At 42.2% G+C, this 25,738-nt stretch overlaps 1 protein-coding gene across 3 annotated transcripts; it reads left to right on the top strand.

Moving 5' to 3' along the window:
• Window positions 1-1,993: 1,993 nt before the first annotated feature.
• On the top strand, window positions 1,994-25,708 carry kmt2bb (lysine (K)-specific methyltransferase 2Bb). Of its 3 annotated transcripts, none has more exons than XM_069143029.1 (36): window positions 1,994-2,323; window positions 3,949-4,027; window positions 4,213-7,740; window positions 7,868-8,049; window positions 9,082-9,201; window positions 9,403-9,589; window positions 9,890-10,121; window positions 10,200-10,267; window positions 10,371-10,628; window positions 11,146-11,252; window positions 11,707-11,817; window positions 12,381-12,494; window positions 12,735-12,881; window positions 12,969-13,061; window positions 13,140-13,257; window positions 13,407-13,520; window positions 13,747-13,931; window positions 14,669-14,770; window positions 15,306-15,416; window positions 15,526-15,602; window positions 15,828-16,051; window positions 16,247-16,350; window positions 16,473-16,610; window positions 16,800-16,958; window positions 17,063-17,180; window positions 17,264-17,342; window positions 17,444-17,640; window positions 17,712-17,879; window positions 18,020-21,107; window positions 21,727-21,827; window positions 21,994-22,131; window positions 22,261-22,513; window positions 22,600-22,707; window positions 22,977-23,060; window positions 23,575-23,704; window positions 23,820-25,708. In XM_069143029.1, the coding sequence occupies exons 1-36, from the start codon at window positions 2,018-2,020 to the stop codon at window positions 24,093-24,095; spliced, it is 11,604 nt and encodes a 3,867-aa protein (XP_068999130.1). In that variant the 5' UTR covers window positions 1,994-2,017; the 3' UTR covers window positions 24,096-25,708. The 3 variants fall into 3 exon arrangements, with proteins under 3 accessions (XP_068999130.1, XP_068999131.1, XP_068999129.1); XM_069143030.1 differs by having other exon boundaries at window positions 1,994-2,347; window positions 17,444-17,604; XM_069143028.1 differs by having other exon boundaries at window positions 1,994-2,347.
• The last annotated feature ends 30 nt before the right edge of the window (window positions 25,709-25,738 follow it).

Raw genomic sequence — 25,738 nt, 5'->3', positions numbered from 1 at the left:
CTCCCCGTTTGTCCACTATCTTTATTATTAACATCTATTGCTTTAAACTCTTTTAATACAACTCTCCTCTATTGCAATGACTGGTATTTTTGTATAAGCTACCAGGTCCTTTAGACAAGACTAAGCTGAAAAGTGGGCAGCAAATTTAAAGGTTCAAAATAATACTCAGCAGTGATTTTGAAATTTGTTTGGCTAATTATAACAGAAGATTGAACAAGAAGAGTGAAATATAGGTAATCTACTTTACTGTTGTTAATATAGTACTTCCTTATCCGATTCACCAAGCAACATTATTTTCTTCTAACACTGCTCGGGCTGTAGCTCAAGACAAACACTTCCACAATTGAGTTGCTTACTTCTGCTTCTTCTTCAGCCTGCTCTGGTGGCAATACAGATGCGCACTGCCATCTACTGTTACAGCAATGTGTAGACTGAGGGTAATAACCACGGATGCAATACTTTTAATCATCAGAACACTCACTGTAAATGCTACAACACTGCATGCCATTCTCTGCAGGATGCTACTTATAGCGAGATGTTTTGATGCATTGATCAAGCCTTATCATGGGCTAGGTCACTTTTATTGCCATCTAATTTCAGAGGAGCTTCTGTTTATAGTTTTTAACTGGAGAAGCATTTTTTTTTTTTTTAAATGCCTGACTATTGTCCAAATCCATTGCTGCCATGATGAATAGTTTGATTCTCCACACTCATTAAACCTGTTTAATATATGGCCTGTAATAACCCACGTTGAAACGTTTCTATTCCCAGTTATGACTATTGAAAAAAGTGGAACATGCCTATACATAGTTTGCAGCCACCTCTGCTGTAAAGGTTATCTTCACGAGGGTTTATATTGTCAATTCTGTTGAAACCATTTTGTAGTCAGTTTGATGGTGTTAATCAGAGAGTTGATGTACTGAGATTTAATTGTATACTATATCATGCCAGGGAAGTCTATGTCAACATGTAACTATTTTATTTTATTTTTACCAGCTTGAAATGCAACTTTTAAGTTGTGGGATAGACGTAAGCATGATAAAAAAAAAAAATTATGTTGTCTTTTTGTTGAAAGATGTAACATGCTTTAATCAGTGGTGAAACGTATCTAAGTTAATTTAGTCAAGCACTGCTCTTAATTTTCTTGACCACTCAAAAATTGTACTTAAGTTTTTTACCTTAGTATTTCTACTTGATACTGCTTTATACTTCCACTCCACTAAATTTCACTTCGATTAGCCTACTTTTTAGAGGAAATGTTGTCACAATGAATAATAACAAGCTTTTAAAAGAGAACACGAACTTTTGCTTATAACGGGTTATCTTTTACATTGCTGTATTGGTACTTTTATTTAAGTAAAGGATCCATGTGCTTCCTCTACTGTATACTCCACTGTTGTCTGTGTTTCTTGGTTGTTTGTATATAATATATATAGATATATACTGTACTGTATATACTGTGCATTTTATATTTAATATTTTTTTTACTGCTATTTTATTGCTTTTTATTATTTTATTATTATCTTATTGCTTCCTGTATGCTGCTGTAGCGAAAAAAAAATGTCCCCTTGGGGATTAATAAAGTAACTACCTACCTACCTGACTGTGTTTCTTGGTTTGTTTGTATATAATATATATATATATATATATATAATGTACTGTATATACTGTATATACTGTGCATTTTATATTTAATATTTTTTTTACTGCTATTTTATTGCTTTTTATTATTTTATTATTATCTTATTGCTTCCTGTATACTGCTGTAGCGAAAAAAATTCCCCTCGGGGATTAATAAAGTAACTACCTACCTACCACTGGCTTTAATTTGACGTAAAACCTGTGCGTAAAACTACAACTTTCTCCTCCCAGAACAGCCACGCGGGGGGAGAAACTCAGTTTCCCGTGCGCCATTGCGGCTCTCCCCCCCCCCCCCCCGCCCCCCTCCCATCTCGCGCCTTCCCTCTTGTCTCTCCTCGACCTGCTAGCCGACCGTCGGTGTGTTGTTGTTGAAGCAATGATGGCGGCAGCGGGATGCGGATCAGCAACCGCGGCTGCCGTAGGAGGCCAAGGTGGAACCGCCACAGCCAGAGGTCGTTTCCCCGGTCGGCCTTGGTCATCGCGCAGTCGTTTGCGCTCCGAGAAGCGATGGCAACTCGGACGATCGGGCTCCGAAGCCGATGATGTGACTAACGGAGGGCCAAGGCCCGCGAACCCGGTCCTGTCGTTAAACGAAGACCAGTCGCATTTGCGCTTGCTCGGGATAGAAGCGAGCCACAAGACCCTCGGTCAGGCTGGATACAGCTCCAGCGGGAGCGAAGAGGTGAGGTCCCAAACCGACCCAGGAGTTAGTATCTCTATTTCATCTTCTCACATTTTATTTTATTTTTATTTTATTTTTTTTTGGTATGATCGTGAAAGTGCGAGAGTGAAGCGGCTGTCCGGAGCGGAGCGACTGGTTTCAGTGCAAATGGTTGAAATGTCAACATCCTTCTGCTGCGGTCGCTTTTCAGCGTCCAGGCTCGCTGAGGCTAAACGGTACATGCTAACTGCTGTTAGCACAATGTAGCTTCCCACAACATTGAACGAACAGTCGTAACGCAAAAAAAAAAAAAAACACACACTGCAGCCAAAAGCTCTCCAAGTTACATCAGCAGTGTCCCTCCAGCTGCTCGCGTGGAGGTTAAAATACGAGTACATGCGGTACTTTTTTTTTTTGGATGTGTATATATATATATATATTTATATATTTTTTTAAAAGCCAGTGAGTGAGGATGGTAATTTGTAAACACGGAGCTCGTAATGATTTAGCGGGCCACGGCTAGCAGCTAGCTGGCTAATAGCGAACACAAAGAACGGGAAGGCTAGCGCCTCCGTCCAGGACGCACGGCGGCTAAAGCGCTAACTTTTCTGTTTCCATACGCTGTCCAGAGTTTGTCTGCCCAGCAAAGGTTCGTTTCATTTAGACACAACACGCACATCGCTATAAAAAATAATAATAATAATTTAAAAGAAAAAAAAAAACTAAGCTAAAGCAGTTTTAATTTTTTGGCTGTTGTAGGGGGGTTTTTTTTTGTTGTTTTTTTTTTAGTCAGAAGTGACTGAATGTTTTGGGTAGAATAGGATGGCTCATGTTCAACACGACAGGTTTGAATGGTGCTGCAAGGATTGTGTTGGTGCACACTTGAAACGGAAAGTTCTCCAATACACATGGAGTCACTGACGTCTAATTCTGATTCATAAAAACAAAACAAAAAAAAGTGGATATGTTTGTAGGCTCTGCGGTCTCAGTTGCAAACATGAGGGAAGGAAGACGTGCAGTAGTTGTTGAAGGGAATCGTAATTACAGACCGTCATCTCCCTGCAGATTTTAAATTTTTTTTTTTTTAAGGTTATTGGATGTGTTTGTTTTAGCTGAGATTCCAGGTGATTTGTACCTGCATCATAGAAACTGCCAAATGTTTTTTTTTGTTGTTGTTGTTTTTTTCCCCCCTGATTGTTACTAATGCAGACCGTGTTCATATCGTATTTATTACAACACAGAGGTGAATGCAAATACTTGGGTTGAATGAAAAAAAAAATTAAACAACAAGCCTGTCACAGATTTCCCTAAAATTGCAAGTAAATGATGTGTTTTTTTCTCCTAGTTGAGTTTCAGCAAAAATCCCCTGGTACAATATGCTAAGATCCACTTACACGGTTTTTTAAAAAAAAAATGTATGTGTGTTGATAAAATCAACATGAGGTTGAAAATGATCCATTCTTAAGTGTGAACATGCAGCGAAAGTCATTGTTCTTCATCAATTTGTTACTTGGTCTGTTTAGTGGGCATAATTAGTGCTAATGACTACAAAGTTTAGTTATTGTGTTTACTGATGGTTTTAGCAGTTTCCAGCTGAGTGGTGTTAAGTGGCTTCAAGTGTTAATTACCCTGTTTGCTTTTTCAAGGGTGATGACTTCAGAGGATTTGAAGCTGAGAGAAAAGGCTCCAAAGCATCTGTGTTGTCGCAACAAAATTCTTCCAAAGGTAAAGAAAAAGCTATGACTGCATCACATGACATATTTGGTGTAATTTATGGACATCAACAAGTTAAAATTTAAATGAAGCATGAACCACAATATAAGAGTAGGTAGTTTTCATTCCCAGTCTTGTACTCGATGGAAGAGTAATGGATTTTGTAGTGTTAAATTTTTTTTATTTTTTTTTTGTAGGTGATGCTGTCAACACAAAGTCTAAACGACAAAGTGAGAAGCTACCGCTTAAACCACCTGCAGTAGAGGCAGCTATCCCACCTGATCCTGAAAAAGATGTAAAACCTACGGAGGAAATACACGGCATATCTCTTGAAGCAAAGCCTGCAAAGGAGTGCAGGAAAAGCTTGAAAGGAAAAAACACTATGGATCGACAGTCCGCTAAAAGCAGAGCTTCAGCAGCAGCACCAAGGATTACTATAAAGTTGGTGGCCAAAAAGAAAATGAAAACTGTAAAGGAGCCTCAGAAAAAATCGGTGAAAAAGTTAAAGATAAAAGCAATTCAGGATCAGCCAAAAGCCAAGGACATTCAGGGTGACCAGATTTTAAGTGCTCATGTCAAATTAAAAACTGAACCACATGAGGATGAACATAGCTTGGAAGATAAAGGAGGGGGGACTGTACCTACAAGAAGGCGTGGGAGATCTGCTTTAAAGACAGCAGAGCCTGTGTGCCAGACTAGCGCCAAAGTTGTGGTTGATGACCAAAAATCAAACGAGAAAGAATCGACCGATCAACTTGACACCGTAAAGGGGAGTGGGACTGCAGAGCCAAAACGGAATGCAAAGAAATTAAAGCATAAGGAAACTGTGGCAGCACAGTCTTGTGAAGTTAATCAACAAGTGACTCGTAGGAGCAATAGAGTCACTAACCCACTTTCTAAAAAAGTCTCAAACAGTACAGCTGAACCAGAAAGTCTGAGCAAAAGTGATACTGTTCTGGCAGAGCCCAAGTCAGAAGTTTCAAGAACAGTGGAGGTCAAACCATTGGCGGGCAATGAAAGACGAAGGCAAAGCAGGAGGCTGAATAAAGATGCTACAGTGCCAGAAACCCAAGGTCCATCATCCAAAAAGACTGACAATTTAGCTGCACAACCCAGTGAGGGTTTGCCTTTGAAAAACGAGGACATGAGTGTCCCAAGCTTAAAGCTGGTCAAGGTCAAAAATCCCAAATATGATGCACAGGCCAGTGGGAAGAATTCATCCCGAAAGAAAAAACGGAGAAAATTTATCTGGACTTTAACATTAGTGAAGGGAGGGGCTCAGACACAAGGTGCTGAAAACACTGTCAAAGTAACAGCAAAGACTGTGAGTGAGGTGAATCACTCCACTCTCTGTGACACCAGTGTCAACAAAAATTTAAAGGGAATGGATAAAACATCGAAACTGGATAGCACAGCCTCACAGGAGAGTGACAGAACGGATAGTAATGAGAAGGATCCCCAAAACGAGGCTGACGTGCCATTGGAGGAAAAGCCCACTTTACAGGTGGAAGTTGAAGTAGAGCACATAAGTGAAGCACCTCCTCAAGAAATCACGAAAACAGATTGCGGGAAAGTTGTCCCCCCTCTTCAGATTAAGAAGGTCTCCTCTCCTGGTAAACATAAAAGCTCAAAGCCGTCCTTCTTGATTCAGCAGGTCAGCCCTTTGCCTGAAAAGAAAGAGGATGTTCAGAAAGATCCAAGTGACGGTACTGAGAATAAAGCATCATGTTTGGAAGCTGAAGTCACTCCAACTAGGAGATTAAGGAGGAGGACATCAAGCCTTGATTCACCACAATCAAAATTTGTCAGTCTGAAGCCGGCGACCACCCAGAAACGCAGGCTTAGAACAAGTCCACAGGTTGAAGATGCTCCACAGGTACACGTTGAAGATTCTTCTCAGGTTTCAACTGAAGATTCCAGCTCACACGTTCTTCCTGAAAACTCTTGTCATGTTTCGACTGAGGACCTGTCACAGGTGACCAGTGTGAACTCATCTGAAACTCTTGACAAGGATACCTCAAAGATTGCCGAAGATTCCCTGCAGGTGCCAGGTGAAGTTTCTCCACAGAAAGAGGTAGAGCCACAGACTGAAGAGGCCAAACCATTGCCTGTGCCTTCCAAACCTAGAAGATGCAGAAATAATAAACTAGGGAAAAAGAAGTCTGTTAAAAGGAAGAAGACTGTTGTTTCTCCAGAAACTGCTGTCAACGCAGAGCTCGCTACAGTTGACACGACTAACACAGAGTCTGTTCTTAAAGAAGATACTCAGCCTTTAGTAACAGAGACGAGTCAACCAGAAGTGAAAGATTGCACTGAGCCGGAGACCAAACAGGACACCGTGTCAGTGGAAGAAGAGCTGATACAGCCACCAGTAAAAGAGGAAACGGACATCCAGTTGATTGATACTCAACAGCCTTTGGTGTCAGAAAGTCAAGGAAGTGATCTAAACACAGCAAAGAAATCTCACAAAAAATTGAAAAAGAGGCGCAAAAATTTAATTGGACAGCGTCAGAAACACAGGCACCGGGGCAGTGATGGGAAGTTTGCGCCGCTTAATATATCTGAAGGTCAGAAGATTGTCGAGGGAGATGATGACATGTTCACCCCACTGGCAGCTACCACCCCGGCCCCAAGCTCCAAACTTATCGGAGTACATAAAAAGTACAAAAAGAGACGGTCAGGTCTTCAATTTATTGGACCTAAAAGGCCAAAACCACAGTCCAAAATAATATCGAAGCTGATAGAAATTGGACTTGACAAAGATAGTTTGAAGCAGGAAGAAACTGACACATTAGTCGATGGGCATCAGGCAGATGTTGTAGATGCTCAGCCCGGTAAGTTGAAGTTTGTCAAAAACATCAAGCACTTCATTATGCCTGTCGTAAGTGCCAGATCCTCGCGAGTAATCAAGACCCCGCAAAGGTTTATGGATGACGCTGGAATGTCTGTATTGCCTCGAAGAAACTCTCCAAAGAAGGGTTTACAACTGGGCATGCAAATACGCCCAGGAAAGAAGCCAGACGATGGGATGGAGAGAGCAATATCTCCTATTCTGCCAATTGATGAGGAGGACATACTGAGTGAAGCTCAACTGGATGTCGATCTGTTTTCAGCTCAGGAACTAGACGACACCATTGATATCGCCGACAGCCTGTTTCCTGAGAGAAAAAGTGGCAAAAATGAAAAGAAAAAGTCCCTCCTGAAGAACTCTAGTTTCCAGTGGCATGTGCCAGAAGAGTCTAGCGAAGAAATGTATACACTGGATAAAAATCCAGAGGCCAAATGTGGGGATCTGTTTTTATCCACCCCTCTTGATAAGCCTCCAGAATTATCTACCGACCTCCTGGATGTTCAGAAAAAGAAGATTTCTCCTAAGATTAGTAAGCAAATGGCTCACCTCAAGATTTATCAAAGGCTAAAGAAGCCACACACCGGACTTCCCAAAAGCAAAAGCACAACAGAGCTGGATAGTGTGATGAAACCTCCTCAGCCTCCTGTTGATTTAGCAGAGGGACTTGATGACGAGGCCATGAGCATCAGTCTCAGGCAACGAAATACAAGCACAGAGAAGGACAAGTCCAAGCTCAAGATAGAGGACCTTGATTCCCCTGGAGTGGTGAGAAAGGTTTCTGTGTGTGTTAGGACTATGAACTCCAAGTCCCTCACAATTCAGCACGGTGAAGAGAAAGCGTTAGCTGGGATAGACACTGCCCAGCGTCACTCAGGTAAGAAAAGGATTAAAAACATCAGATTCATTCTGCATGAACAAAAATTGGATTTATGACTACTGTATTACTTACTTTATTACATACAACGTACCAGAAATTGACATCTATTAATTTATTTCCACAGGAGAGTTGCAGCTGGAAAAGAAATCAGGCAGAGGTGCTGGCGAGGGTCTCGCATCTGTAGAGAAGGGAGCGTCACAAAGAGCGCGCCTCACCGGCGCAAATAAAAGAATGTTCAATCTCCTCAGGAAAGCCAAGGTCCAGCTCATTAAAATTGACCAGCAGAAACAGCTTAAGTCATCTGGGGTAAGAACACGATCACTAAAAGCCTGTTTTCTCTCTATATAGACTTAATTGTTCTTTTGTTAACTTAAGTCAAACACTACAGGTGAAAAGGGTAAAAGAAATTATAATTTCTAACTCATAGATGTCACCATGATAGTTTCTCAGTTGATTACTTATTTTAAGACAAATATTTTTTTGTATTACAACTTTTCTTAACTAATGAAATATGCAGTAATCTGCATTAATGTCTAGAGCACGAATATGAACATTTGATAAAGCCAGGTTCATACGTGTTGATTAATTTTGTTCACATATTAGAGTCAAAGTTTGTACAAAGGGAATTTGGGGAGTCTTTTATCACTCCATGAATCAGAAAATTGCTGTCAGCTATAATAAAAAAAAAAATGTGGACATGTTTTTAGGAATAAAATGTTATGCTAAGATACTCTATGAATAAATAAGTACAAATATGAACATATCACTCCGTGAAAACCTTTAGATAGGATATAGATAGGATTGAAAGTGGGAATTTTTGGCTGTACTGCAAAATTAAAGGCTGTTTTGTCAAAATTAGTTTTTTTTTTTCTCATACTCTGAGTCAGAAAATAGCACTTCAGGGGCACACACACCAAAATCCAGTTTTATTGTTTTCAATATTCAGAAAGTATTTACACAGAGGTTTGTTCATATATCATTCTGCACTTGATTTAGATAACATTTTATATGTGCCAACTTTTCGTGAACTTAGATCAAATTTACAGATAAAAATGCAAAAAACTGTAGTAAAATCAACTCCTAAATGTGTAGTTTCAAAGGTTTCTTCCCACAATTATGAAAGGAGACATTATGCATTCAAAAAAGTCCCAAATCTCTACTGACCATTGCATTAAAAAAAACAAAACATGTTTTTCCTTGAGTGTCTCCCTTTACCTTTTATGTACTAAAACCTGTTATTGAGGAAGAAAACCTATAAACAACACAAGTGTTTTGAATGATGCGGGATGTCTTCTGAGGCCTGTATTGATGCCTTGCTTTTGCCCATCAACTCCATAGTTGCTGTCTGGCCCAGCTGGAGCCAGGTCCCAGGATATGACCTCTAAGAGACAAAGGAGGAAGCAGAGGGTACAGCTTGGGTCTGATGTTCCTGTCAAGACAGAGCCGCCTCAAGGACAAGTAAGTGTCCAAGTCAATAGGCCCGACGGGGGAAACGTTGATCCGACTTAAAATCCTGTCTCTGGTTTTTCCCAAATCTCAGCAAAAGAAACCCCATTCTGTTCATTGTACTGATATTTATTACCAGTAATTAAATAAAAAATGTGCCTGGTGTGAACCCCACCCCCCCTTTTTTTTCTTCTTCTTCTTCTTCTTCTTCAGCAACAGCTCATCTCCCCACTGTGCCAGGAGTTTCGTAGAGCAGGAGGTCCGCGCATCAAGCACGTGTGTCGTGCTGCATCTGTGGTACTCGGGCAGCCTCGAGCCTTGGTACCAGATGACATTCCCAGACTTAGCGCCCTGCCACTGCATGAAAGATCTGGCATTTCCCCATCAGCTGTCACTAAAGGTAGATATGACATGACTGACAAAACTATCTGGATTTGCTTTCTTTGAATGTTCCCGTAACATTTCTTGTGACTCCAGTGTGATTACTTGGTGGCAGGATGGAGTAGATTGAAGCTGGAGCGGTTTGAGTCTTGTGATTGAAAATGTTTTATATTGCTTGAAATCAGACCAGTTTGAATGCAATCGGATTAATTTATAATCATTGCATCGGTCTTGTATTTACTTCCGTTCGGATAAGGTAAATCGAATAAAATGTGAACGTGTCGGTTTCTCAGTTCTTACTCTATTTTTGTTGTTGCAGATGTTGGGTCTCCATCAGAATCAGACAGTCCCGGGCTGTCCGATCCAAAGGTCACCAAGGTCAAGAAGCCGTCAAATTTTGTGAAACGGAAAGGACTCGGGCCGTTTGGGTATCGCTCTCGGAGGTGTGGAGTATGCAAAGGCTGCAACCACGAGGATGATTGTGGCAAGTGCATGAACTGCCTCGACAAACCCAAGTTTGGTGGTCCCAACACCAAGCGGCAGTGTTGTGTGTAAGTTCACTTACTTACTAGTTGTTGTGGAGCACAGCACAATGTTCAGAAGTAAGGATTCTGTTCTTTTTCTAAAAGGTATAAGAGATGTGATCAAATTGAGGAAAGGAAAGCACGCAGATTAAGTGGAAGAACGGCGCCCAAAGGTAATTTTTCACTTCAGCATGAAAGCTTCATGTTGCTAATACTAACACTTTCATAACATTCAGTCTGTCAGCTACAATGCCACCTGTGTTTTTTGTTTTTAAGGTTCCTCTAAGCGACGGCGATCCTCTCTCAGCGGGGGTCATTCAAGCAATGACGAAGGGAACGAGGGCGCTGTGGACTCGCCATCTGGTCTCCAGGGTGACGGCCACAGTCCGTCAGTAAGGAAGCAGCCGAAGCGTGTTGTGAAACCCCGTGTCTATTTTGACCTGGTAGACTATGACTCAGATCTAGATGACAAAGCTGTCTCAAGTTCTGCTTCACCAGCAAGGAGACGGGGTGCTGGACCTCGTTTCAGCCAAGGTAAATATAAATTTAAGAGACCGTATGAGATACACAATCTCGTTTAGTGTATTTAATAACACCACGGATGATTAGTATCTGTTTTTGTATGGTGTAAAGAAGGGGTTTAAGAAAATATCAATACATTTGTGTATCTCGGTATTGTTTTGTATTGATTCTCAAAAACATTGAATCGAATTTTAATCCATAAAATTAGGTGTAGAGATTTGTGGCAGCCGGTAGTTCATTTTATGCCGTGTTTAAATATCTGAGCAGAATAAGTAGCATATACCTTAACAGTTTTCCTAAAATTTGATTTAAGACATTTGCAATGTATTGCTTACAGTATGGCAATATATCCCAGTATTTATCATATTGCAGACACTTGCCCGTACACAGCTCTTTAACCCCAGCTCTAAAACTGCATTGTATAAAGACATGTTTTTAAAGTTCGATATTATTTTGCTGGGAAGCGGACTCAGCCTTGTCATGATGTGTTTCTGTTTTTTTTTTTTTTTTTTTATCCTGTCCTCTGAAGACTTTGTGTCACTTGATGGATTCTTGGGAGACATTTCAGATGATGAGGTCAGGCATCGAAAGTCCAGTTCACATCGTGTGCCACCATGTCGACGCAAACCTGAGAAGGTGGGTAATGCTGTGTTCGATCAGGGGCACAACTTTGTTGCAGTTTTGTTTTGTGTTTGATTTGCTATGTCTCGGCTGTCGGTCCGGGGTCTATTGAAGGTTCGCAAACAAGGCCAACAACGTCTGCTGTCCAGCTTTGGCACACTGAGTTATGCTTCACTAAACATGACAACATTTGAGGAGGTCGCTGTTGTAATTGCGACAGTAGCAGACAAAACAGAAGCTTCGGCAAAAGTCAGCTGCTGATCTTGCCCCATCTCCTGATTTACTTGCCCCACCATTAATGCTCTTAATTGCTTTCTGTGAACTTGACATGTGTCATGTCATTGTGGATACCCTGTGTATCCATGGTGACATGACATGTGTGAAAGCATAGTCAAAAGCAAATGGAAAAAAAAAGCGCCACGTAAGTGTGTCCATTACCGCCCACATTAAAGTTCTGGTTGTCACTCAGGGTCCTTTGGAGCAGACTCCTCCAAGTGTCCTGGCTGCACTGGCCCATGGGTTTGAGCAGCGAGATGTTGAGTCTTCAAAACCTACTCACAAAATCAGGGTTGACTTCAAGGTATGTTATTTTTTTTTATTTTTTTTTACAGTTGCGTTACATATATTTTAATATGAACACACTTCTTTTATATGTTCCCGATGTAAAACAGGTAGTGATGTAAATGTAGCTATTTGATGTAAAGTGATATTTGGAGTTAAACACAAAAGTTTTTATATTTGTTTTCCTCAAACATTATTTATTCCATAGATGTAGTCACACGTGCAATAAGTTCAAATGCAATTCACTAGTTCAAACAATACTATCATTTTTACCCAATAGAGGTCAGTGTTTGTCTCTAAATCCCAAAATGACTTCATTGCAGTATTTGGTTAGAAGCGTGTTTCTACTGATCTTTACAAAGATACATTTTAAATGTTTGACTTGACATTACCACTTACCTCAAAATTTAAGATGTAAACCCACCAATCAACTGTCCCATCATAACTGAAACAACAAGATAAGAATATACATACTGTATATGTCATTTTTTCTTTAAATGGACAGTTTGCCTGACAGAATACTAACTATGCTCAGAACTACTGCGAGCAGTCTTTTCTCATCTATTATTGTCTCGTTGCCAGGAGGACTGTACTTTGGAGAACGTCTGGAATATGGGTGGTTTGAGCATACTGACCTCTGCACCGCTTATGCCACCTTATGTCTGCTTCCTTTGTGCCAGTAAAGGGCAACATGAGGTAACTGCTCAATACTTTCCGCTCAGTTTTAATTGAAATGGTTAATCTGTTTCTTTGTCTTTGATTCTACCACATATTCATAAATTGTTAACTGATACAGTTGTACATTCATGTTGAACCTACTTGTACACATAACACCACATGATACAGCTGAAAAAAAGGAATTTCATCATGTTATACATTATTTGAGTGCCATTTTGAAATTAAAGTCTTGTTTGTTTTGTGAATTTCTTTGTACAGATGCTGTATTGCCAAGTATGCTGTGAACCTTTCCACCAGTTTTGCCTTGAACCAGCGGAGCGCCCCTCTGAGGAAAACAAGGAAAACTGGTGCTGCCGACGCTGCAAGTTTTGCCATGTATGCGGCAGGAAAAACAAGCTCTCAAAGGTACAGACAGCTATTTTGACTTGTTTTGTTTCCTCGCCATGAATGTAGTTCCATCTGTTGGCTTCACGTTGTTCGTGTGTTCCGCAGCCTTTATTGGAGTGTGAACGCTGCCAGAACTGTTATCATGCTTCCTGTCTTGGACCCAACTATCCAAAACAAAACAAGAAGAGGAAAGCCTGGGTAGGTTTCTTGGAAAATGCAAAGTCATGAATTAGAATCGTGCTAACTTCTTGTACTAATATGATGCACTTTGTGCAGGTTTGTATGACATGCATCAGGTGTAAAAGTTGTGGTGTCACACCTGGCAAGAGTTGGGACACTGAGTGGAACCACGACAAAGGACTCTGTCCAGACTGTTCAAAGCTCTATGAACAGGGTGAGGGGAGACTTTAACTTTTGAGAGTATATGTGTGTTTCATTTGGTGATCTTGTCAGTTACTGTATCCTGTATATCGTTTGCATCTTCCAACATTACCTGTATGATGAGGCTAAACATCCTTACATTTCTCTTTACCTTTCTCATAGGTAACTACTGTCCAATCTGCTTCAAGTGTTATGAGGACAATGACTATGATAGTCAGATGATGCAGTGTGGCACCTGCAACCACTGGGTACATGCCAAATGTGAGGATCTAACAGGTGAGTTTTATTTTTCATCTTTCTGGATAACTTGCACTTCCCGTAGTGCTGCTATTATTTTATGTAAAGCCCAGCTTCACACACATGCAGTATGCTCACCCGATCTTGGGGAATTTCTGCTTTCTTTGGAATACAGTAAAAATATTGTATTGTGTGTGGATTTTGGATACAGATACATTTCACTAAATCTCCACCCTAACTCCCGCTCCTGTAAAATCCATTTCAGATGAGCTGTACGAGATCCTGTCCAGCTTGCCGGAGAGCGTAGTGTATTCGTGTCGGCCGTGCAGCGTGACGCAGCCCAGTGCCTGGAGAGAGCTGCTCTACATTGAGCTCAGGGCTGGGGTGGAGAAAGTGCTAGCTTGCCTGCTTTCCTCCACCCTCACCCAGCACCTTGTTACATGCTCGCAGGTAGGAGACTATGCTTCCGTTTTTATGAATCAAACGTACATGTGACAGATAAAGTCCAGTTTAGACCAAAGACTAAATCAGAACTATTTTAGAAGATTGCGGGGAACTGTTGCAGCAGTGTGAACTGGATGGTTTTAGCTCAACTCAAGTCAGCTGACAAGTGCTGCCAGCAACTCAGTTTGTCAAGTTTTCAGAAGCAAAGTTAGCTGGTCATGTTATTTACAAAATGTCAGGTGATCGAAATTTCAGAGTTAGAGAAGACACCAGCTCCTTGAAATGACAGAACTGCTCCAGGAGAAATTGACAAAAGGGGAGATCTCCTGTCTTAGATGTATGGCATTTGCCTTTTTTTTTTTTCCCCCCCATCATTTATGCTATTTGCATAAGCCCTTTGGGTATTCCATTGAAGCACCAATGGGGGGCTCCAAATTCCCTACCCTTTAAAAAAATTAATATTTTCGCTGTTTCATCACTACACAAAATTCAACTGTTGCAAGTAACTCACTATCATTATCCTCATTCACGTTTTAAGACACTACACGTTTATATTCAGCCACAAAAAAACCGGAAAAACAGGCAGTTAAAACAGAAGTACAGAGAGTTGTTGCTTTGGAGATGTTACATCATCTTGTCTAGTTGTTTTGGTGTAACCTGGCAGGTTTTGTAAAGGAACGTATCCACGACTGAATATACCTATGAAATAAAAAATGTCAAATATGCTTTGGTTTCTGTTACAGTGTGAAAAGTTGGTTGACCCTGACAGTGGAATAGAAGGACAGCCAGCCTGTGACCTGCGAGCTGTGGGCAAGAAGTTTGACAAAAGCCTTTATACTACATTGGTGAGAATATAACCTCTTAATAATGTCAACACTTAAGCACTTTGTGTTAATTGTATGGAGCTTTATAGCTTTTAGCTTTAACATGTCAATAAGAATTGAGAGGTATTTTAAAGGAAAGAAAACCGAAATGCTAATATGCTTGGGATATTAGGATTGACATATTTATAGTGACACTGTACCTCAGCAAAGACGGTGCGCAGGTGAAAAGGATGTTGCATTAAATACTGTCGGACATATTCGGAAAAACACTTAGACCAAGAAAACGAAATTTCCTAACGCTTCTACTCAATTTACTTAAGTTTTGAGCTATTTTTTTTCTTTCTTTTTTTTAAGTTTGGAAGCTTTCAGAGCTACACATCTGATTGGTTCTATGAAGTAAATTTACTCCAGTTTCCACTGTTACACATAGTATTGTAGGATAGTGGTTTCATGCTGTTAGGAATTGCTCCAGCTGTCGTTTGGCAGGGCATCAAACCTGTTCAGTGGTAGATGACAAAAAGCTCTGCGACATAATTGATTGTTGTTCTTTTAATAGAAAATGTTCCATGAAGATGTGGTTCAGGTGGTGCGAAAGAGGCTTGAGCAGGAGGAAGATCTTCCAGAGGAGAGGAGACCCACTGCACTGGCACGCTCTTACTACTTAAAGGTGCTGTATGGCCAAAGAGGGTTAAGGGGGATATTACCCAGAGCTACCCAGTTATGTAATTGTTGTAGAAATGCAGGTGGGTTAATTGATTAATGATTTTTCTCTTTAGCTCCTCGAGGAGGTATTCAATTGGTTCAACAGCCAAGACCCAAAGGTGTGGAATCCTTGTACCAAAGACTTGCCCGTGTGAGTAATGGTTACCATTTACTGGTTTGTATACATGTGTCTATTTATGAATTACTCTGGTCCAAGCCGAAACTAATAAAGTGCATGCGATTCTAACACTCTAGATGTTTAAAATGCACTAGGAGTCTACCATCTTATGTATTTAGTGTGCTGTAGACCTACTTGTTTATCTGTAGTTTCCAAATATCTAAAGTTTTTTTTTTTTTTTTTTTTTTTTTTTTTTAGGGGGATGGTGTCCCATGCTGTTCATCCTCCTACAACGGAGCATGTTTATGCCCAGTGGCAGGAGAGGGAGGAGCTCTCGTGCAGGGCTCCACTGGGGCTCTTGCTGGAGGACAATGGACAAAACTTGGATATAAAGGAAGAAGAGGCAGTTTCTCCGTTGTCTGGGGAGCCAACAAGCCTGAACCACTTCAAAACCAGCAGGGCTGTTAGGCTGAAATTCAAAGGTAATGCTGTTGGTTCAGGAGGGATGTTGAAATGAATGAACGAATGAACGAATGAACGAATGAACGAACGAACGAACGAACGAACGAACGAACGAACGAACGAACGAACGAACGAACTGGCTATTCATAATTTATTTTTTATCTTATATGTGGAGTTTGGGCCAACTAAGTGTCTACTTTTGTACACTGATACAGGTAAAAGAGGCCGTCTTTCAAAAGCGGATCTTGACACTGGATGGTCTAAAGATGATGAGAGACAGTGCTCTTTGTGCCAAAAATATGGAGACCTTAAACCTAATGTAAGTAAAGCATTACACATGAAAATGATATATGTTGTCAACTCATTTCACTGCTTGTAAATACCGGATATACGGCTTTAGTTGTTTACTCACTGAACTTGTTTGTCGTTGTTGTTCACTAGGAAGCTGGCAGGTTACTGTACTTGGGCCAGAATGAGTGGGCGCATGTCAACTGCTGTCTGTGGTCAGCTGAGGTGTTTGAAGAGGACAATGGCTCTCTGTTACATGTTCACAGTGCCGTCACAAGAGGGCGTCTGATGGTTAGTATTTAATCAACCTGATTTTGATTACTCGCAAACCTGTAAATAGAGCCTGACTGACCAATGCTGGTACTGATATTTGAGTATCAATACGTCTGTCTGGCTCTACTAACTGCTTGCTGTTTCTTTATTATTTTGACTCAAACCTAACATTTCACTCTTCTGCCCCACTAATCCTAATCTCGTTAGCGATGTGAACGCTGCAACCAAACGGGAGCCACAGTGGGCTGCTGCCTGACATCTTGTCAAAGCAACTACCACTTCATGTGTGCCCGCTCCCGCCAGTGTGTGTTCCAGGACGATAAGAAGGTCTACTGCTACAAACACCGACATCTCATCAGTGGCAGGGTAAATTCTACGCTTCCACCTTGTCTCGTCGGATGTTGCAACAGTTTAAAGGTTTATAATTTGAGTCTGAGTTGTTTTCTTTCTGTGTTTCACTTGCTGTTCAGATGATAACTGGTCAGGAGTTTGAAGTGAACCGCCGGGTGTACGTGGACTTTGAGGGGATCAGCCTCCGCAGGAAGTTCTTGACTGGGTTGGAACCAGAATTGATCAACGTGATGATTGGTAGGTCGGTTTCTCATCATCGATGCTTGTTTCTTTTGAACTTTGGTAAACTAATAATTGCTATTCACATTGTCACTACATAGGTTCCTTACAGATTGACAAACTAGGTGTCCTGTCAGAACTTTCAGCAGGCAAGGGAAAATTGTTTCCTGTGGGTTTTCAGTAAGTTGCTTTTTTTCTTTTTAAATATAAATGTGTGAATAAATCATATTTGCAACATGGACTGAGAAGCATTTCTAAAAAATATATTTTTCCTTCGTCAGGTGTTCCCGCTGGTACTGGAGTACAGTTAACCCATCACGCCGGTGCAAATATACATGTACAGTCCGAGAGGTCCGGCCCATTGTCCCAGAGAAGCCTGTTGAGGAGATGCCTGATCGAGGAGACAATCACACCATTGCTCACAGCCCCCGTCCGCTACCCGGTGTGTGTCCTAATAGTGAAAAACCACACTACATTAGTAAGTGATCTCCTGCAAATTAATATATAAAGGTACCTATTGTTTCATAAGCTGTGATTATGAATCTTCAGAATCTAAAGCCCAAGAGACTGACATGGCAGAATCCCAACCTCCAGCGGAAGAAACCTTTGCCCCAGGTCCTCCACTGAAGTCAGATAACGGTGCAAGGCCAAAGATTCCCAGCTATCCCCAACCCAGGAGACCACCAGGAGGAATGTCCCGACCCCTGCCATCCCCAGGTAAAATATAAACTCCTAACTGTTTCTTGATAATGATAATTATCAACTGATAATTATTTTTATCCACTAATAAACTATATGTGAATCCAATCAAAAGCTCACAAGCCTTGAGCTGCTAATTACTTCTGTTTTTGTCTTAGGAGTAACCCAGTTGAAACCCCACCACATATTGACCATAAGTGATCTGGAAGAGACTCGAAGAGCTCGTCGCCACAGCCCACACTCACAGCCCACAGGCATACGCACTCACATATCCCCTCCCCCTCTGGGCCCTCTGACAGGACCAATCACCCTGCGTGCTGGAAAATCTTCCCTTCCTACCTCCCCACTGTTCCCACTTGGTGCTACAGACAACCTGATAAATTCTCCATCGTCCCGCCCAGTTGGAGGTCGAAGTGCTTCCTCCGTCCGATGCCCTGGGAATACAATAACTCATTGTAACTCGTTCTTCCCTCAGTCTACCTGGCAGGACAGTGCCGGGAGCTTTTCCACTGCAGGTCTGCCCTTCTCATCATCCATGCAACATGTACCCCGAACTCGATTGTCATTTGATTTGAGCCAGTCGGACTCAGTCGAGGTGCCGCACAATTTCTTGGCTTCACCAGAGCCTGAAGATGTCTCGCCAGCAAATGGTACGTCGCCCCAGGGGGACTTAGACCAACACAAGGATGAAGAAGAGTTCCCCTACAGTTCATTTCATAAGGATCCCAGCATGAGTCTGGGCCAAGAGATGCGGACAGAACTGGAGATTGAAGAAACACCCCTGAATGAAGGTGTGGCAATGAACTGTGGGGGGCAAATAGTGGTGGAAGGTGATGATCAGGAGGAATTTTGGGGAAGAGCCCAAGAGGTACACAAGAAGAAGACCCTTGTTGCCAATCTGCCACGGTCTGCGGCCTCAGCCAGGGATGATTTGGGCAACACATCCTCTGATGATGATATGGAGCACTACTTTGACTTTTCACGGACAATAGTCAGCTGTCCTACATCAAAAGATCATTCCAAGTCTCCCTCTTCTCCTATGGCTCAGCTGGATGGGGTAGATGATGGCACAGAGAGTGATGCAAGCATAGCGACTAATGATGATGCTCAGAAAGTTGGTGGTTCTAGTCAAACCCAGATACAAGCCAAAAACCTAAATAATAAAAATGTCCCTGACACAGAAACTACAGTCGGCCCCCAGTGCCCCAAAGCATTATCCGATGATAAGAAAAACAACTCTTCATCAGTCGCCATCTCGGTTGCCAGAATAGGTCCTACCTATAGTGCACCCAATGAGCCACCTAAATCCCATGACGCCAGTCAAAGCTCTGACACTCCTTTAGCAGATCGGGAGACCATGCGTTCTGCTCCAGTTGATGCCGCTCTGCCTAATTTACTCACAAAGGTGCCTGAAACATCATATTCAGGGGAGTTATTGGTAGCTTCCAGTTTAGGGTTGGCCTCTGAAACGCCTCTTGTCCTTGAGAGATGTGACACTAACCCACCATTCACAGAGATGGTTCCTGTGCTGCAAGGCACACCACCTGAGACCAAACAGTCTGAAACTTGTAAAGCCCCGAACTCAGAGCCTGACAGCAGCCACTTTGCATCATCAACCGAGGGGTCTACTGTGTTGATGAACCACGTAACATCTGCTACGATGGAGCCGTCATTGGCAGATTCTTCTGATACTAGTCAGGGCTCCCTGCTGAGTCTTCTTCAGCCTGCTCCTTTAATGTCTGCAGGTGTGCAAAACCCCTCTCAAGGCCTTGTAGACTCTATCCAGATGTATTCTTGTTTACCAGGTTTCAGTCAGCCTTCTCTAACAAGCATTACACTTCAGCCAGTGACGGTCACACAAGAGTCAACGACCCTCCCGGCCATGGAGCCGTTGTCCACTAAACTGACCACCCTGAGTCCGGTTGAAGATGTGACACAAACACTGCTAAATGTCACCCCTCAAAATGATCCAGTGTTATCAGCTACACTGAGTACTGGTTCCCCAGCAGGAACTTGTGGTACCGTCTCTGTACCTATCTACTCAACGCAAACACAGCCATTGGGTTCCACAGCTGTCACCATTGTGTCTTCCTCTGCTTCAGTGTCATCTCTTTCTGGACTGTCGACACACTGTTCAGTGGCTCCAACACCAGTACAAACCAGCTCGGCCCCTGTGATATTAAATGGTTACAGCTCCTCGTCTGTGCAGAAGGAAGCCACATCTGGTCACACAATCTCCATCAACTTCTCTGCACCCAGGCCAGCTATAGAACCTCAACAGCCTTTGGTATCCCAGGCGTTACCTGGTCACGCCATTCTTACTGTGAAGGAGGTGGGAGGCCCAAATGTCGATCCTACACCACATGTCCTGCTGGTGAACCGCCTTGGGCAGATCTTTGTGAAAAACCCGGAAAGCAACACTTTCCAGCTGCCCACTCCCAACTCCCCTTCCTACAACTGTGTCACTCAGATTGCCAGCCTTTTGCAGAGCAACGCACTGTCAGCCACACTGGCAGCAGCTGGCAATATGACTCCTCCACCACCTGGGGGCAATGCGTCGACAGCAGTTTCTCCGTTGGTCACACCTGCAGTTCAGAGTCCAGCCACGGTTACGCAGCTGCTCACTCACAACAGCAACGGTGGAGTGGCAGCGGTCAACGTGAAAAAATCAAGAAAAAACCCCAAAAAATCTAAAGATGAAGCTGCCACAGAGTTGAGAAAACCAAAGAAGAAGAAGGATTCCAATGCCTCCCGAAAATCCAAGTCATCCAAGGCCTCAGAACAGCCTGCTGTGTCAACTGACAATAATCCCATGACTCCTGGTGAAAGCGCCCAAGCAATTATCAACCAAGCAATGGCGAGCAATTACACACCCAAGTGGAGTGGTCTTCGGACAATGAGCCCTTCCTCACTGGTTTTGCCACCTGGCCTCTTAATTGAACCAGAGCCACCAGTGCCGCCTCGCTCTCCGTCACCAAAATCAACACCAACTCCCGCACCCCGCCCTCGCAGCCACGTCCGCATGAAAAGAGTTTCTTCGCTTTCAGACCGCATTGTGACAAAGAAGTCCAAAGTTGATTTCCTAAAACCAGAGCCCATCTGTGAGGATGAGGAGCGTCGCAAACCAACCTTCCCAAGCATCTCCAGCAGGGCGTCAGGAGTTCGCATCAAGACCCCAACAGTGAAAGGAGTCCTGAACCTGGACGAGTTAAAGGAGGAGCATATAAGCGATTCTGATAGCTCGGGGTAAGTTGTTTTTTTTTCTTCTTCTTCTTCTTCTCACGTAGCACTGGAACTAAAACTACTTATTACAGTTGTCCAGAGCCAGAAGGGAAAATAGTCATGTTGTTTGGTCTGGCTGAGCAACAATGCAAAACCACGAGACATTGCATGAGAAACGATTAACGAAGATGATTGTCGCGGCTCTTCTACAATGTTAGATGTAGCCTTCTTGTTTGAAATGGAGCTAACACAAGAAATGGACTTTGAATACACACAAGGAAGAGTTGTTAAGAGTTGAAGCTTTGTGTGCTTCTTTTGCATTCCTGTTCTTGTTTTGCAATATTCACAAATGATGTAATTTATTCAGTGATTTGAGTTCAACGTCCATATTGAGCTGACTCTCATGTCTTATGAATGAATTTGGTTTTGGTTTTTAATAGACCAGACATCAGTTTACCAGTTGTGGGTACTGAAGTGTAGACATTACATATGTGGACAGTTTTTACACCTTGTGGATTTGGTTACAAATGGAAAGCGTTTCATAAAGCAAAACCAAACATCTATTAAGTTCAGAAATACATGATATGGAATTGATGTAGTTTTGTGTTTGAAAAGCTTTTGTACTCTTCATTTTTTTTTGCAGATCGGAGCCTTGGAATTACATGTCTCAGGGTGAACAAGGCAAACAGCATGCTTGGGAACCAGTGGGACACAGCACCCTGACGGACTGGAAGAAATACTCTGGTATTCTTTAGTTAAAACTGTTTAATCTAATTATTTCTGTGACTTGGAAAACAAATTCTTGCTTGGAACTTCTTTTGCTTCTGACCTCTTTCAGTTTGCTCAAAATGCAGTTATAATCATTTAAGAGTAGCGTAACAGACGGGCTGTATGAATTGTGTTGTGTCAGGTGCTGCTTCTACCTCGGATGATGAACCAACACCGTCTGATGAGCACGAGGGATGTCCGACTAACAGAGACCAGCCACACTTAAGATTTGAGATAACCAGTGACGATGGTTTCAATGTGGAGGCAGACAGCATTGAGGGTGAGGGGCGAAAATATTCTTCAGAAGCCTCCAAACGACCTCAAATCTTCTGAAAATAATTCAACAAGTTTCTTGATATGACGATTATCTAGCAATTTACTGACAACTAGTTCTCAACTCTTCCTTCAGTGGCTTGGAAAGCGGTGATCGACGGGGTGCAGGAGGGCCGAGCTATTGCGAGGCTGAGGCCTCTGACGTTTCAGAGGATCACTGGCGGCCGTATGCTCGGTCTGGTCCACGACGCAGTGGTGTTCTTGCTGGAGCAACTTCAAGGAGCTCATCGTTGTCAACGCCACACTTTCCGTTTCTTCAAACAGTTCAGCCAGGAGGATGATCTGCCGGTCAACCCCAGTGGCTGTGCCCGCTCTGAGCTCTACCTTAGGTATGTTTAACAGCTACACTTCTTTGGAGCTGTGTTTCATGAACACAATAAAAGTAGAACTAATGTCATTTTCTCTGCTCCAACAGGAAGTCTACGTTCGATATGTTCAACTTCCTGGCTTCTCAGCACCGACAGCTTCCAGACATTGGGCTTTATGACGACGAAGAGGATGAGGTGCTTTTGAAGTCTACGAGGTCAGGCGTCACTCACTTACCTGTGAATGTTTCTTGGGTTGAAATGTCGTCTTTTAAAAACATCTTTCTCTTAGAATTTTTTATTTTTTTTTTGCAACGTAGCATTTAAACATAAACTTCAACGATTACATTAAATGCAGGGATATTTTTTTGCAACAAAATATGTCTTCACCTTATTTCTTCATATTTGAACCGTTCACACCATTTGCTTTAGTACAAAATACTGTTGTGAATGTTTTGGTGGAATCAATTTCTGCTATTTCACTTAGACGGGCTACTAGTTTGGAGTTACCGATGGCCATGCGCTTCAGACATCTGGAACGGACATCCAAGGAGGCCGTAGGAGTGTACAGGTAAGCCACGTTTGTGGAAAAGTTGGATGAAAAAGAATTGTCAGTAGAAAATACGAGTAGTTTTTTTTAGTTGTTTAAACCAAGTGGAAGTGGCTCATGTCTCTGATGTGTTACATGCAAATAAAAAGTTTTAGTATAGGGAAATTGCGAGTGTGCAATGGTAAAAACAGCACTGAAAAAAACCCAAACACTCTGCAGTCATGCTGGCAGTTTTACCATCGTAAAGTGTCAACTTTTACTGACTATAATTAAACACAAATCGCAGCTGAAGCTGATGGGAACATGATTAGTTTTGCAAAATATGGGCGATAAACCAAAGCAGTGGACGACTTGATTGCTATTAAAAATGTAACATTTTATGCTTCATATACTTTTTCATTTTAAAGAATGATGGGGAAATCCCATCCAAAATTGCGATCTGCTGGACTAATCGTGGTTTATCATCACTGTTTTCGGCATCCCGCCGACTGAATTTGTGACCTAACCAGTTCGGACCTTTGTTCGTCTGTTGTAGGTCTGCTATCCACGGGCGTGGTCTGTTCTGCAAGAGGAACATTGAAGCAGGGGAGATGGTTATTGAATATGCAGGCATCGTCATTCGCTCAGTGCTCACAGACAAACGGGAGAAGTACTACGATGGCAAGGTTTGTCGGGCTTCTCTCTATTCCATCATTTTCAGTCTAGTGTTGGGTAATCAATCCACAGTAATCGAGATGGGTTAAAGAATGCACCAATAGGTCTCATTTTCTGCCTTCACAGGGTATCGGCTGTTACATGTTCCGCATCGATGACTTTGACGTGGTGGATGCAACCATGCACGGCAACGCAGCAAGGTTCATCAACCACTCGTGCGAACCCAACTGCTACTCGCGGGTGATCAACGTGGAAGGTCGGAAGCATATCGTCATCTTTGCTCTTAGGAAAATCTACAGGGGGGAGGAGCTCACCTACGACTACAAGTTCCCCATTGAAGACGCCAGCAACAAACTCAACTGCAACTGTGGGGCCCGGCGATGCCGTCGTTTCCTCAACTGAGAGATCCCTCGGACGAAATGGGGGGGGGGGGATCCTGTTTACTAGTAAGCCTTAAATTAAGGTGGCACTGGATTGGGCTCGGGGAGGCTGCGGTCTTTCTGCGCAGCAGGGGAATTAGCCACTATTTGACTGGCCGGAAAACGTGTGGCTGGTTACAGCTGATATGTAGACGTTGTGTGGGTCAGAGAATAAGAAGAGAACCAGCAATCTTAACTTTTGAAACTGGGAAAGTTTCTTGCCTCGTACATGTTCACAATGTACGTCTGCTTGTGAAGAGTTCACATGTAGAGCTGATGTCACCGCAGCAGTGATCATTGTGGAGGAAAAGGTTTTGGTGTTCATGACAACAGGACATTTTAAACCAGCTGTTTAATACGTGGGCAGTTCCAGGATCTTTATGGATGACGCCAACAGAATTTTTTTTTTCTGATACACACATCAAAGCCTTATCTGTTTGACTCGTGGCAGAGAACCTATAGCTAAACTTTGAGAGATTCCTTATGTTTTATTTGTTTCTGGGGGGATATGTCTGTCTAAAGTACACTTATAATCATGATCGCTCCATCCTCCAGTGACAGGAACATTATAGCACCCATCCGTGCTGTGGTGAAGTCAGTTCTTGAGCCATACATTCACCCAAACCTTTATTTTACCTGTATTTTACCTTACATTCGACACGTTGGTAACTTTTTTCCTTTTCAGAATTCTTTTATTTGTTGTTGTGAATAACAAAACAACCACGGTGCTAAGCTTTGAAAGCTTTGTCTTCAGTTGGACTTTGATATCTTGCAAATCAGGAATTGTTTAGCGGTTTATTCACCCTGCTGAGATGATGTACCTTAAATTTATGCACTCTTATCTTCATTGGATTAGTAAGTATCTGCTAAGTTTCACATTCAACATCACAGATCCGCTATTTTTCCCAGACTCTCTTCTGGTGTTAAGTTTAAAATAGATGGTTGCAATGCACTGGTTTCAGTCAGTAACATAGTGTCATACTTCTCACAACAGAAACATGTCATGAAGACATGTTGTTTTTCCTTGATTTACCGTGTATGTAGCAAACACTACCCAAGCCAAAAGTGCAGATTTGTGGTGAATATCATTTTTTTAAAATATATATTTTATTACTCTCACGGCAGTTGCTCATCACCTATGGCAATAAAACTTTGCTGCCCTACAGTTGCACAGAAATAACCATCAAACACGCAAATTATCTTCATCTTCGTAAAACCTGCTACAGTTTCTCTTAATCAGGAAGAGCACTGGTGTTAAAGCGATGCTACTGAGTGTGTACGTTCAGCTCCTGCACCAGGCTAGTGGAGAAGACGGTGCACAGACTTTCTAGATGTTGCTGTTGCAGAAAACAGTCAGCCAGACACGGAGCTGACAGGATGCATTCAGCACCTTTAAAAAAAAAAAAAAAAAAAAAAAAAAATGTTTAATGTTGTTGTAAGTTGATGTTCAGTGCTGTCATTGACGAGGCTTTTTGAATTCACACACTGTTCAAATTGTTAGTTATATTTATTCATGTTTTGATTTATATTTTTAATGGTAAACGGTTGTGCTGTGTATAATTGGTGGCGGTGTAGTGTATTCGGAGATTTCCCCCCATTTGTATCCTTTGTTTTGTTTACAAACGA

The sequence above is a fragment of the Embiotoca jacksoni genome, unplaced genomic scaffold (assembly GCF_022577435.1).
Source record: "Embiotoca jacksoni isolate LCO1_2020_lvr unplaced genomic scaffold, fEmbJac1.0.p SCAF_11, whole genome shotgun sequence".
NCBI lineage: Eukaryota > Metazoa > Chordata > Actinopteri > Embiotocidae > Embiotoca > Embiotoca jacksoni.
The sequence above is the reverse complement of the archived record's forward strand: the minus strand, read 5'-3'. Positions and strand labels throughout refer to the sequence as shown.

Excerpts from the sequence above, each read along its gene's own strand:
- kmt2bb (XM_069143028.1), top strand. The coding sequence starts at position 2,018 with ATGATGGCGGCAGCGGGATGCGGATCAGCAACCGCGGCTGCCGTAGGA. Across the intron at positions 10,122-10,199 it reads ACCAAGCGGCAGTGTTGTGT|GTATAAGAGATGTGATCAAA; the intron begins GTAAGTTCACTT and ends TTTTTCTAAAAG. Across the intron at positions 15,417-15,525 it reads CACGCTCTTACTACTTAAAG|CTCCTCGAGGAGGTATTCAA; the intron begins GTGCTGTATGGC and ends TTTTCTCTTTAG.